At 39.0% G+C, this 13,378-nt stretch overlaps 1 protein-coding gene across 1 annotated transcript; it reads left to right on the forward strand.

Moving 5' to 3' along the window:
* The first annotated feature begins 301 nt into the window (after positions 1–301).
* Positions 302–11,583, forward strand: actr1b (actin related protein 1B). The gene is made up of 11 exons (XM_037692469.1): positions 302–489; positions 2,006–2,070; positions 2,351–2,426; positions 7,680–7,805; positions 7,886–8,010; positions 8,706–8,922; positions 9,010–9,102; positions 9,201–9,375; positions 9,568–9,629; positions 10,412–10,452; positions 11,314–11,583. The coding sequence occupies exons 1-11, from the start codon at positions 442–444 to the stop codon at positions 11,414–11,416; spliced, it is 1,131 nt and encodes a 376-aa protein (XP_037548397.1). The 5' UTR covers positions 302–441; the 3' UTR covers positions 11,417–11,583.
* Positions 11,584–13,378: the final 1,795 nt, after the last annotated feature.

Here is a 13,378-nt window from a genome sequence, read left to right on the forward strand (position 1 = left end):
TCTATCTATTTATCTATCTATCTATCTATATATCTATCTATATATATATATATTTATATATCTATATAGATATATATATATATATATATATATATATTGTATGGAAAGTGGCAGTAAACAAAAGCTACGGAAGTTTCCACGGATTCCTGAAAGCTGACAGTAAACTCAACGCATGGTCAAAGTATTAAACAATATGATTGGTTACATTACCTGTCAGTCAAAAGATCCCCATCTTGATTGGATACCGTCTCTGTCAATCAAGTAAATGCTATGTCGCGTACAAGGAAGGCGGTGCCAAACTCAGACGTAGAGACAGACAAGGCAGCGGCGTCGACACGGCAGTGTACGGTGACAGGGCGTTATCTTACATGATTAAAACACTAAACGAAGTGGGAGACTCACGCAGATCAAAGGAAACGCATTTAAGATACTCGTTCTGTCATGGAGTCCTATGACATTTTAGCTAACCAGCCGGTTGTGATTGATAATGTAAGTATGATGATGTCATTCATCCACACCCAAACCGAGGCCGCTAGCTGCTAGCCGTTTAGCTTCACTAACTATTGTGTTAAGGCTGACAGCATGCACAAATAAGCCCGGGTAAATGCATTACCCGTGCACCAGTTGCACGCACGTCTTTCCGTTTCCCCCCTTGTAATACAATCAGTAAAACTCAACATTTATGCTAAAGCTAGAGATTCTTGCAAGCCCCAGCTAGCTGCTAATCGGCCGGTGTGAGATGTTATCTGTCTGTCACTGTATTATCATGTCAGAATAATCCCGGGGTTTCAGTCCAGCCAAAATGAAAAGTATTCAACTAGTTCCATATAACCTGTGAAGAACACCTCACCAGACAGGTTGTTTCACTAAGTTGAGCTCCAGATACAGCTCTGCACTGTATATTGTGTTTACATGAGGCCAATTAGAACCGCACTATTTACTTGATAAAAGCCAAATGATGAATTATGAATTTCAATGCATTTTAGACATTATTATCATTATGTGTGTGAGATTTAAAAAATGATTAAAAATATTTTAGATAAGTTATTTGCAGATATCAGTTCATAAAGTTCACTCACTGTTGGTTGGTTGCACAAAATAATCTTTAAAATATCGAATATTTAGTCAAATTATATACTCAACATGCTTTGATGATTCATTAGGTCCTTTTTTATTTACTGTTATTAAAATGAATGTCATACAGCAAGACAAGTCACATAATTTGGTTGAACAGAGTTTTGTCAAAATTGGTGTGAAGTTGTGCCCCCCCACCCCGTCTTCCTCAATGAATGACTGATAATTGGGATTATCTGCTAATTGCCAAAGTCTGAAATTGTGTTGAGTCTGTCTCTGCTTAAATTGTTGCAAACAAGCTTCCAGATGTTTCGTCACATGTACACAGATCATTAATGCCAACCATGTGCAAAACACTTCTATCCTTTAGTTTCATACAATACTTATTTAATTTCACAGAGTCAAACCATTCAAGTCAATAAGAGCAATTCTTTGATTTACCAGTGTATACATTTTTTAATTCCACTGAATCCTATTTATATGTAGAAACTGTCAGCAGACTTTGAGATTTTGTTGTACCGACTCAACTTTTGGATGATCAGAAATTGGTAATTTATGTGGGTTATTTGCACTGTTACTGAAGCGCTGGGCCCATTTTGAGTCCAGTACGACACTTCGTGAGTAATTGATGTTCAGAAACACTTTGTTTGGAAGGTATTTGTTGTAAATGATTTTAAATGGCTCCTTTCATTATGCATATTGGTTGTTTTAGGTTTAAATATCAAAGAAAGAGTACAACTTTAATTAATCATTAAAAAAAAACACAAACAGCAAAGGCCTTAAAGGATAAAGTGTCTGTAGTCAGCTGTAGCATGTAGTGTGACTGCTGGTGGCCTCAGGCTGTCTCATGACCACTGTCTCTGAAGCCTACTGCACTGCATCTGTGTTTAACCCTGTGATGTCGAGCTCAACTCTCTTGTCCTCTCTGCAGGGTTCAGGAGTCATCAAGGCTGGTTTTGCAGGTGACCAGATCCCTAAATACTGCTTTCCTAACTAGTAAGTGTTCTTTAATCACCCCCTTCAAATCTCTTCTGCTCAGATATTTTATTAGACCATTTTTCAAACAGCATTGATTTATTTGAGTACTTGTTTTGAATTATAAAGACATTTACCTGATGAAACGAATCATCAGGTCAAAATCAACAAAATGTCAAACAAATGTCTTTAGGATTAAATACGAAATTAGCTAAGATTTTAGGATGTCTGTGCACTAATTTGTAATTGTGTGCCTATATGTGGTGGAATGACAAATTAAGAACTTTGAATTTGTGTGCAGTGTTGGACGTCCCAAACATGTGCGTGTGATGGCTGGAGCCCTGGAGGGAGACCTCTTCATTGGACCTAAAGCAGAGGTAACACAGACACACAGCACTTTCTGCATTGGGATGCTCACAGGACAATGGTATTTAGAATTCTTAAGAAAAGTAATGAGCCACGCCATGTGAAGGGCGTTCATTAATTGTTGCATTTTGTAAAATTTTACAAACAAAAGTAATTTTTTCATTTAAATAAACATATCTAGAGGAAACTAGGGGTTGCACGACTTCATATTTTTAAAAGTTTTCTAAAGTGATCGACTAGTCGCTAGGGGTGCAGAAAAAAATAGTTTTTTCGATGAATCTAGATTCTTAGTCCTGGCGATTCTGAATCGTTTCTAAAGGTCCAAAAATCGATTTTAAAATGCATTTAAGTTTTATATTTTTTTCCGCTCCTACTCCCCGTTCGGCCGCCATAGAATTGAGCCTTGTAGGCCACCGTACAGCAAGCTAGTTAGCCAGCTCCCTTTATCTGAATGGAGCCTGCTAGCATGGAGGAGGGAGGCAGCGCGATTCAACCCACTGCTTCGTCTTTAGAAATCATTTCTGATCCTACAATGTTCTGGGGAAGACAGAGCTCCACAAGAGCACAGTTGTTTACAAGAAGTGTAAGATAAAATTGCGGTACAGTATTTTGGAAAGAAGACAAAATTCACGGAAGATGAAAGTGAAGCAGCTGACCAGCGAACTCCGCAACAAACTTCCAGGCTTCTCCAAAAGGCTGTGAAGAGTTCCCTCCATCTCCTGCTGCATCACTAAGGATTTATGAGCAGACAGCTCAGTGGAAGGTGAGAGGTTCAGGTTATTTTTAATACGATGGATTCAATGTACGTTATTCCTTCATGTAGATATATATATATATATATATATATATATATATATATATATATATATTTTTTTTTTTTTTTTTGTGATAAAGCAGCATTGCAACTTCACCATGAAACAACAAATGGGAGAAGCTCTGATGCAGCTGCAGCTCAAAGGTAAATGTTATTTCTCATATTATACTAAAACTTATAGACAAGTTGTACAACAAACTTTATGTAATTTGTCTTTTTAACAGGTTGAAGAGGACAGATGAGCCATCACCTGGAGCCAGTTCTAAATGATACGGTTTATAAATTACAGTTCAGAAGTTTTTGTGCAAACTTGCACAGGTTTTGAAATTTTGTTCAATATTGACTAAATATGAATCAATATGGTTAAGACTGAAGTCTGTATATTTCATATTAGGTTAAGTTTTGAAAATGTAACAAATGTTAGAGCAATATGGTTAAAAATAACTGAAGTCTGTATTTTATGTTGAGTTAAAGGTTAATGTACTATGGTAGGCTGAAGTCTGTTTACTTTTATATTTATATATTTTGAATTATTTGTCTGTGATGGACTGGAGACATGTTGTCCCCCACCTCTCACACAGTGATGGCTGATATGGGCACCAGTGACACCTGTGACTTGAAAAGGAAGAAGTGGATAAAGATGATGGATGGATGAATTATTTGTTCCTAGATTTTTATTTTTTTTATTTTTTTAGAAGAATTCAGGCAACTAAGCTAATCTAATAACTGGTAATTTAAGTTACAGAATTGTATGCACTCCTATATTTTTTTCTTATTTTTGGTATAAATATAAAATGAATAAAAAATATTTGATACAGTAAGGAACCTAAAATGATTTTTAAATAAATGTTTGATTTCTTTACATTGTTGTTTAATCTTTTCAGCTTGTCAGTTACATAATTGAAACAAAATTTATGACCATTTCAATAGAAAAATCATTTCTGAATCGAAAAATCGATTTTAAATCGTATCATGACACCAAAAATCGGAATTGAAGCGGATCACCAGACACAAAGATTCGCACCCCTGATAGTCGCTGTGACAATATCTCAAGTTGCTATATCATATTTGCAAAAAAACATAATTTATTACAAAACACCATTGGGAGCATATATTTATGCTCCTACCATTTATCATACTGCAAATAAGTCACAGGAAAACCAAAACTATTATTAAGCTGCAAAAGTGAAAGAAACGCGCAACACGTAAAATGGGGGTGGGCGGCAGTAGTGGAATCCACCACAGTTGGTGGATGCCAAGATTTTGCATGTTACAGTAGTTGAACTGGAAGAGTCATTGTTGGTGAAATCCTTCCACACTGTTGATGAATTTCTACCTATATGCCGAGACTTGGCCTGCTCCTCGCCTTCCGTCTGCTTGGAAGAATCCATTTGGTAGCCAGCGCTGATCACGTGACACAATCACGCAACTGCGACTAGTCGATGTGAAATTCAAATTGTGGGATGTCCTAGAGTCGACTAGTCGATTAATCTCCCACAGGAAACCAGTTCATTCTCACATTATGATACAGCCACTGCCATGCTTCCTAATAAGAATGAACTGCATAATTAGTTTTCCTAAAATAAATATATGTGCAAGCTTAAATGTGCATATTAGTCTGCATTCAAGAAACTGAATAAAATTGAACCGATTCTAAATCTTCAATGAAGGCATTCAGCACAGAAGTGTCAAGACATGTTTAATTTTTTTCCTCACTCAGCTCAGTCTAAATTTGGAGCAGCCACAAACAAAGCAAGTCATTATTACTGAACAGTAAGACGTCAGATAAAGGAAACGACCGTAGGTTCTCATCCTGAACAGTAGGGCTGGGTGATATGGACCAAAATTAATATCTCGATATTGTAAGATGAATGGCGATATACGATATATATATATCAATATTTTTTTCTTTCCATAAAGTAATAACAAAAATATATTTCTGCGTCAAACCTTTGTCCCAGTTGTCACACAGGCACCTTTATTAACAAAGCTGTAACTGTACAAAATAAATGTCTAAAAAATTATATATATATATATATATATATATATATATATATATATATATATATTCCTTCATAACAAAACCCAAAACGCAGCTTGTGCACTTAAAATTTAAACAGAACACATACAGAGCAACTGACTTGCACTTTAAAAAGTCTGTTTCTAATGACGTCATTTCATTCAGCCTTTAATAACCTTTATTAACAAAACTGTTAGAAAGCTCACATCGTTGTGTAGTTGACTTGTTTACTGTTCTGTTTGTTTATGGCTTGTGTCTTTCTGAATTTCATAGTTCCTATGCTCTTGAATGCACTGTGGCTTTTCCGACGCATGTGAACGCACCGCTCTGTGTAAAGTGCAGAGCTGCGTGTGTCGGTCAGAGTTTGTTTCTCTCCCGACACGGACGTCGCCTTGCTGCTTTTGTCGAGCTTCTGTTTGCACTTTAAACTGCTGCGTGTAAATACCAGAAGAAACGCAGCAAATAAATCATCCTAAATGTTGGTTACGTACTGTAACCCCAAATTCTATGAGTATAGGCATAGCCCTTTAAGTGCTGTCGCTAGTGGGTTTTATCCCATCATGCAAAGCATTACACTGAAAAGTTTAGTCCACGCCCACCTGCTGCGTGTAAATACCAGAAGAAACGCAGCAAATAAATCATCCTAAACTGAATATTTGTCTCCATGATTTTTAATGAGAAGACCTCTTCATACCTTGCCACTCAACCTGTTCATTTCCTGGAGAACACCAAATCTCTGCTTTGTAGCAGCTACCCAGTCATTTTAACACCTAGCGCGATAAAACAATAAATCATTTAATCGCATGATGAATGAAAATTATCGACCTCATTTTCATTTACCTGCTTGATAGTTTCTTCGTGTCTCTTTCTACTGAAGACACGGCTCAACTCCGGTGCTCTTCACTGACCCCTCCGTTTCTCTTTTCTCTTTAAAATCTGTTTTAACCGTCCAAAATCGTGTTCTTGGATCGCTAAAAGCAGCTAAGCTGAGCAGCTAAGCTACGAACTAAGCTAACAGGCCGACCTGAGGAAAAAAACCTCTGTCTTGTCGAGCTCCAAAATTCACGGTTGAAACCCGTGCCTTCGTGTAAAAGTTGTTTTTCTCAGCAAAAAGAGGCTGAGAACTTGTTTACTGACTTTTTTGTTAAAAGCTTTGTGTGAAAAATGCTAAAGAGCTCAAATCACCGAGCATCCGCCATGTCAGCCCATGTCACGTCAAGTGCCCTCCCTCCCATTTTTCTTAGAGACGCTGTTCAACCATCCCTCCTTCAGTTCAAACAGTCTTATACTGCCATCATGTGGTCAAAAAAGGTACTACATTCCAAACAAATCAACATTTCTTTTAAAATTTGACAATTCATTATTGTTAAATTTCACGCAATATTATTGTTTATCGCAATATTTTCTGAGACAATTAATTGCCCAGCAAAATTTGTTACCGTGACAGGCCTACCTATCAGGAACACTGTGAGACAACAAAGATATCTGTATATCTAAGCTCAGCTTTATAATTCAAATAGTCTTCAGCTGCAGCAAGCGGCGGTGGAGGGGTGGGTTTGTATTCAGTGAGGGAGAGGGGGGGTGACATTAAGGTGCAAACTGGCAGGAAAATCTGGCAGATTTTCAAGTATAATTATAATTCTAGTTAGAGTAAAAGACTATCGTTTTATATTGATACTCATTTTATATCACGTATGAAATTATATAGATATTTTCAAAATATCAAGATATCGCCCAACTTTGGGATTAATAAAGCATTTTTGAATTGAATTGAACTGAACAGACCAAATTAAACCATTATTCCCAGCTGAACACAAGTAAACAAGGTTAAATAGGCTAAAGAGAAGCAGCCATGATGGGATAACTGATCTTCAGCGATAAACCACCAGTTTGCTTTGAATGAGGCGGTGATGCTTGAACTTTTAGTTTGTTGCGGGTCTAATGAAACCTGTAACGATAACTGTGAAGAAAACTAGCACTTTTTCATGGTCATGATTTGTAGAAAGAAGTGACTCTTTCCTAAATACTCGAGAGCTTTCACTTGTTTTTATTTCATTCTCATAAAATAACACCGCTGACACAGTGTTTTTGATTGTCAGTAGGTTCTTAAGATGACAGACTAAACACGCCCGTGGCTTGTTTTGATCAGGAACACATTCACCACGAGTGAAAAGCTTTGGGTCCCACAGTTTAAATCTAAATTGAAAATCACTCAAAGAAAAATGCACCCAAGAGGTGTTATTTGTTTAGCGTCACACTGGATACCTGTCATCTTGTATGATTTAAAACAGTTTTTATGCTGAAACTCAATGGGTTTAAGACGTTTGTTGCTTTCAACAAAACCTGATGCGTGTGATTGAAACATTTTGTGTCTCAGTCCTCAAAGCAGGATGAAGTTGTTAATGTTTCTTGTGTTTCTCTCCCCTTCAGGAGCACAGAGGCTTGTTGTCAGTGCGCTACCCGATGGAGCACGGGATAGTGAATGACTGGAACGACATGGAGAGAATCTGGCAGTATGTTTACTCCAAGGAGCAGCTGCAGACCTTCTCTGAGGAGGTGAGCTCCTTTTCAGATGCTGCGTTTCATAGTTGAGGTTTTGGAGCGGCAGTAATCGTGTTCTTTGGTTTCCTTTGTAGCATCCTGTGCTGCTGACCGAGGCTCCCCTCAATCCCAGCAAGAACAGAGAGAAGGCTGCAGAGATTTTCTTTGAGACCTTCAATGTTCCTGCTCTCTTCATCTCCATGCAGGCTGTGCTGAGCTTGTAAGGGCTTAGAACTTGTGTAGTAGTTGCATTCATTCAACCTTTATTTAGACAGATAAATAACATTGAGCTTAGAAGTCTCATTTATAAGTGAGATCTGTTTAGACAGACAAAAAGTAGTGAAACTGGACACATGTAGGAATTGCATTCTGCCTGTAGAGGGCGGTGTAATCATATTTGCTGGTGAAGATAGTCATCCGTCCAGGTCATGATGCATCCAAAAAAGGAGTTAAAATCAAAAACAACTGTACTTCTATTCTATAGCTGAAGATGTTTCACTTCTGGGAGGCTTTTTCAATCGAAGTCCATTAGTTTTTATTTTTAACCCCCTTTTTATGTAACTATATTTATCCTTTATTTCTACATAGGAGTGACAAGTATGGATATGATTAGGAATGAGATCATCAGAGGTACAGCACAGGTTGAACAACTGGGAGATAAAGTTAGAGAGACCAGGCTGAGATGGTTTGGACATGTCCAGAGGAGGGACAGTGGGTACACTGGTAGAAGGATGTTAGAAATGCAGCTGCCAGGAAAAAGACAAAGAGGAGATCTATGGATGCAGTTAGAGAGGACATGTTTATTTTTCCTCTCTGAAACAGTTCCAACAGAGTACAAATAGAAGTCAGCCCTCTGTTTGTAAAGAAAAATATAAAACAAGAGTCAAAATGGATTTGACACTCTGCTTTATGCAGGTACGCTACAGGCCGCACCACAGGTGTTGTGTTGGATTCTGGCGATGGTGTAACCCACGTCGTGCCCATCTACGAGGGCTTCGCCATCCCTCACTCCATCATGCGTGTGGACATTGCAGGCAGGGACATCTCACGGTACCTCCGTCTGCTGCTGCGCAAGGAGGGCTACAACTTCAACACGTCTGCTGAGTTCGAGGTCGTTCGCACCATCAAAGAGGTGAAGTGGCTGCTGGGAAAAGATTTCAAATTGAAACAGCTAATTAGTGTTGGATTTGTCTCATCAAACGTGTTCCTAACTCAACAGAGAGCCTGCTACCTGTCCCTCAACCCACAGAAGGACGAGACTTTAGAAACAGAGAAGGCTCAGTACGTCCTCCCAGACGGAAGCACTTTAAACGTGAGTCCAGCAGACCTTGAGGTGTTTTCGAACAAGTGCAATACTTACAACTCCTGGATGTATACACATAACACTAACTGTGACCTCACTGTTTGCAGATTGGCCCTGCGAGGTTCCGTGCACCAGAACTGCTGTTCAGACCCGACCTGATCGGAGATGAGAGCTCGGGGATCCACGAGGTCTTGGCCTACGCCATCCAGAAGTCTGACCTGGACCTGCGACGCACACTCTTCTCCAACATTGTGTTGTGTGGGGGGTCGACACTGACCAAAGGTCTGTGTTGCATGAGCAGACTGAAGCCAAAGACTTCTCATCTTATATTAACCAAAAGATTCACAGAAAATGACAATTGTCTATAATACATAAATTTATTAACAACAAAGACAATGAAACACAACTGAAATGGTGTTATTTGGTTCATCTGATGTTATCATTCACTGAGTTTTTCTTTTTTTAAATTTTCAGGTTTTGGAGAAAGACTACTAACTGAAGTCAAGAAACTTGCACCCAAGGATGTGAAGATTAAGGTTAGTCCACTTTGTTTTTGTTGCCATCCTCTGCATGAAGTGCTTCGTTTGAGATTCCTCCTTCTATAAGTCGAAGTTTCTTTGACATTGTGTGCACAGGGTCCCAGCTACATCCAACTAAAGTGTAAATTGTAAAGAAAAACAGTGATACGTTCTAAGATATGATGTAAGAAATACTCTAAAAATACACTAAGCACTAATAGTACAAAAACAATACGTCGAACAGCAGCAGCACGATAATGTATTCAAACCATAAAGCTGCACTCCTGAAGCTCTGAGCCTGCTCTAATCATTGACTGGTGAAAAAATGGAAAATTATGACGCGGCTGCTCAGGCCTTCATTAATAATAATAATAATAATACTGTATTATGTGTTATCGTATGTTCCCATACAATAACGAAATTAGTTCTGTGCATTTAAGCCATTGCACCTGGGATGCACCCAGGTGGAGCAGTGGGCAGCTATGGAGGCGCCCATAATAAGATGTGTCAGCCAAGGCTGGAGACAAGTGTGTTACCTGATAATACTGACAGGAAAAATCTAGATTATGTGTGTTTGTGCTAATTCAAGATATTCTGACACAGTTCTATAATCTTTAACTTTTACTAATTTGCATTTAATAATGTATGAATATTTTAGTACCACATCCTGAGGTGGCGTTTGTTGTGAATTCACAATATGGAAATGAATCGAACCAAATTACTAAACTTATGTGCAGTTTGTTTTCATAAGGCTTGTGTACATTCTGACTTGTTTTCATTTTATTTTTCTGCTTCTGTAGATCTCTGCTCCACAAGAACGGCTGTACTCCACATGGATTGGGTAAGGGTTCAGAGCTCATCTGTGTTTATAAAACTAATTGGAAATTAAAGTGAAACAGGAGTTTAAAATGTGCAGAGGCAGTTGTGAACAACTGTGCACTCCAAATGCATCTCAATACCTTTAAAAACAATAAAAGAATAACAAGTTGTTTACATGCATTTCCAATCTAAAACAAATGGATTAAAACATTGAATATACTTTATTAGGAAAGTGTGTCTTTGGCTCAAAGAGTCTTTCTCTGTTTGAGTCTTGTTAAATGAGCAGTAGTGTCTTTGATGGACGTGAAGCCTCACATCAACTCATCTGAGCCCTCAGAGGAGACTGATCATAAAATATTAAAAGAGCGACTCATTTGTGCCGTTTGCTTTACAGCCTCCTATTAATATTGCATCTTACAAATTTGCACTTGTTGTAACAGACTTTTTATGACTCGAAGTTAAAACCAATGCATTTCTTCATCTAAACTGTCCGTCGTGTACATTATTTTTCACCTGGTTTGGGATAAATAAACTGCTGTGTGCACTGCAGCCAGCAGGTGGCAGTATAAGCTACATAAGATGAACTAAATCAGAAGATTTAGCCAGGCACAACAGAGAAATGTAATCAAGAATTGTTTTGAGCACCCTTTCATTTGGACAGTAGTATGTAATGTAATGTACAAGGGAGATTTATGTATAAAAACCTTATTTAGCAAATAGACTAGTGCTGGGAAAGTAGGACTGTAAAATGTTTGCTTCACATTTCAGAAGTATAAAACATGAGAAGAGTTTTAGAGTGAGCACCGTGGTGTACCTGCCATTTATATTTAAGGACAGAGATGTGTCCTCATCCCTGTGTTGACTCTGACCTCTCGTCCCGCAGCGGCTCCATCTTGGCTTCACTGGACACCTTTAAGAAGATGTGGGTGTCGAAGCGAGAATATGAAGAAGACAGAGCACGCGCCATCCACAGGAAGACCTTCTAGGCGAGGGCGTTTGCCGTGCCAATGCCAACCCCCCTTCTCCCCTCTCAGAACTGCTCTCACCCTTCCCCCCCCCAAACCACTGGAGATCTCCCCCGTGGGTACCTGCGCATCGTCTTTTATCAACCCAGCTTCTAAACACTTGTGGGCCTACTCCATAACTCCCCAAAACACACTTTCATGTGTGCTGGGGCCTGATGTTCCTCCCGCCATCGAGGGTGGCAGCCACTCCGTCCCCCCATCCCATCCCAAACATTCACAAACGGAGGGCCAGCGGGGCGTCTCGGAGGGTGACGGTTAGACCTGTGGACTCTTTTCTGCTCTGAGTTCACGTTGAAGTATTGGTGTTGCTCTCTTGCCTCCACAGCCCCGTGAGGTGTAGATTATCATCAAATGACAAGAAACCTTAATTATTATTTTTTTGTTTGCTACTGTTGACATTTCCATTCCAGACCGAAGAGTTTGAATTTTTATTTTTTGTTTTGTAGAATTATTTTCCCGACAATTGGCTCTTGCACAACAAAGGTTTGAAGTTCTACATCTGTTCTATATAGTGCTAGTAAATTAAAGATCACCAGTGGATTATAATCTGCACTGTTCTGTCTCACTGCAGCATCAACGTGTTAATTTATCATCCAAAAGACTGAACTGAAGTCGCCTCTTAACTTTCTATGAATCTGTTTGTGTGGACACGACAGCTGATATTTATGTCCAAAAGTTCGTGGCAGATTTTTTTGTCTCAGCTTTTTGTTGAAGCTGACAGATTAAAACATGTGAGAAATGCTTCGATTATTGATTTTTGTTTTATTTTTTAAAACGTTTTCTCCAGGTTCCACGTTTATTGGGAGAACTGAAGCATCTTTTCTGTTCACTGGTCTTGTATTTGAGTGTGCGCTCTACGTCTCTGCTGTCCAGCGGTAACGAAGCAAAGGTTTATGTTTTAGTAAATAAGAAGTTTGTTTACTCATAAAGCCAACACATTCAGATATCCTCAGAATATTGGGAAATAAAATTGATCCAAGCAGAAAGTATCAGCACAGATTGAAACTTGAGCTCACAATGTGCTGCAGAGACGGGGCCCCACTTTTTAATTCAGGCATTTTGCTGGACTGACGATTAGCCTTATTCCTTCCTGTGCTTCAGTAAAACTCCACATTTGATTATTTCCTTGCGTCTCTGGCAGTGAAGTGGTCGTCCACACTCGTGTTTGCCTTGTTTCGCTGGAGAGTCCACTTCGTCTGCTTTTGGGTGTTTTTAAACAACAAAAACCGAAATGAAAAAGTGGTTGTAAAATATCAGCCTTGTGTAAAGTGAAACGCTTTTCAAACTCAACCATCCACAAGCACCACAGATTAAATATGTACAAAACTTTATTCAAGTTACTTTGACTTTTCGTACATTCGGTGTAATAAATAAGTTAACGGCTGCTGCTTGGACCATTTTCATTCTATTGAAGCTTCTTACAACAATATCTGTTCAGCTCTTGCTCATTTCATGGAGAAACATTTTATCTACTGCTTGTTGACTTGGTCAAATATAACCAGTGGTTTTTTTTCCAGACATTATTTTGTTGAACAGAAACTAATACTGTAGCTTACCTTAGATGCCCCTGCATTGAGTGGGATTAAGTGTTGCTATTAAAATGGTGTCAGTGCCTCTTGGACAGTACATCTAAAGAGTACTGTATATTCCAGAGTATAAATCTCATGAGTCAAAAAAGCATGACGAGGGGGAAAAAAGTCGCTTCGGCGTACAAGTCATTTATACGTCACCATTGACCCGTCGCGTTTAGGACTTTAGGTCTCTGACTTTATTTAATGGTCAGAACAGCTTCATTTAGCCTTGGTGGCACGGCGCCATCCATTCATCCATCGTGGCCGAAGCCACTAGCTCTCCAGCGTTCCTCCGCCTGCACCAGCTGAGTGAAGCGAGCGCGCACGGGAGGACTCGCTGTAGCAGTTCTTC

This window comes from Nematolebias whitei, chromosome 18, assembly GCF_014905685.2.
Source record: "Nematolebias whitei isolate Nwh7 chromosome 18, NemWhi1, whole genome shotgun sequence".
In the NCBI taxonomy this organism is placed as follows: Eukaryota; Metazoa; Chordata; class Actinopteri; order Cyprinodontiformes; family Rivulidae; genus Nematolebias; species Nematolebias whitei.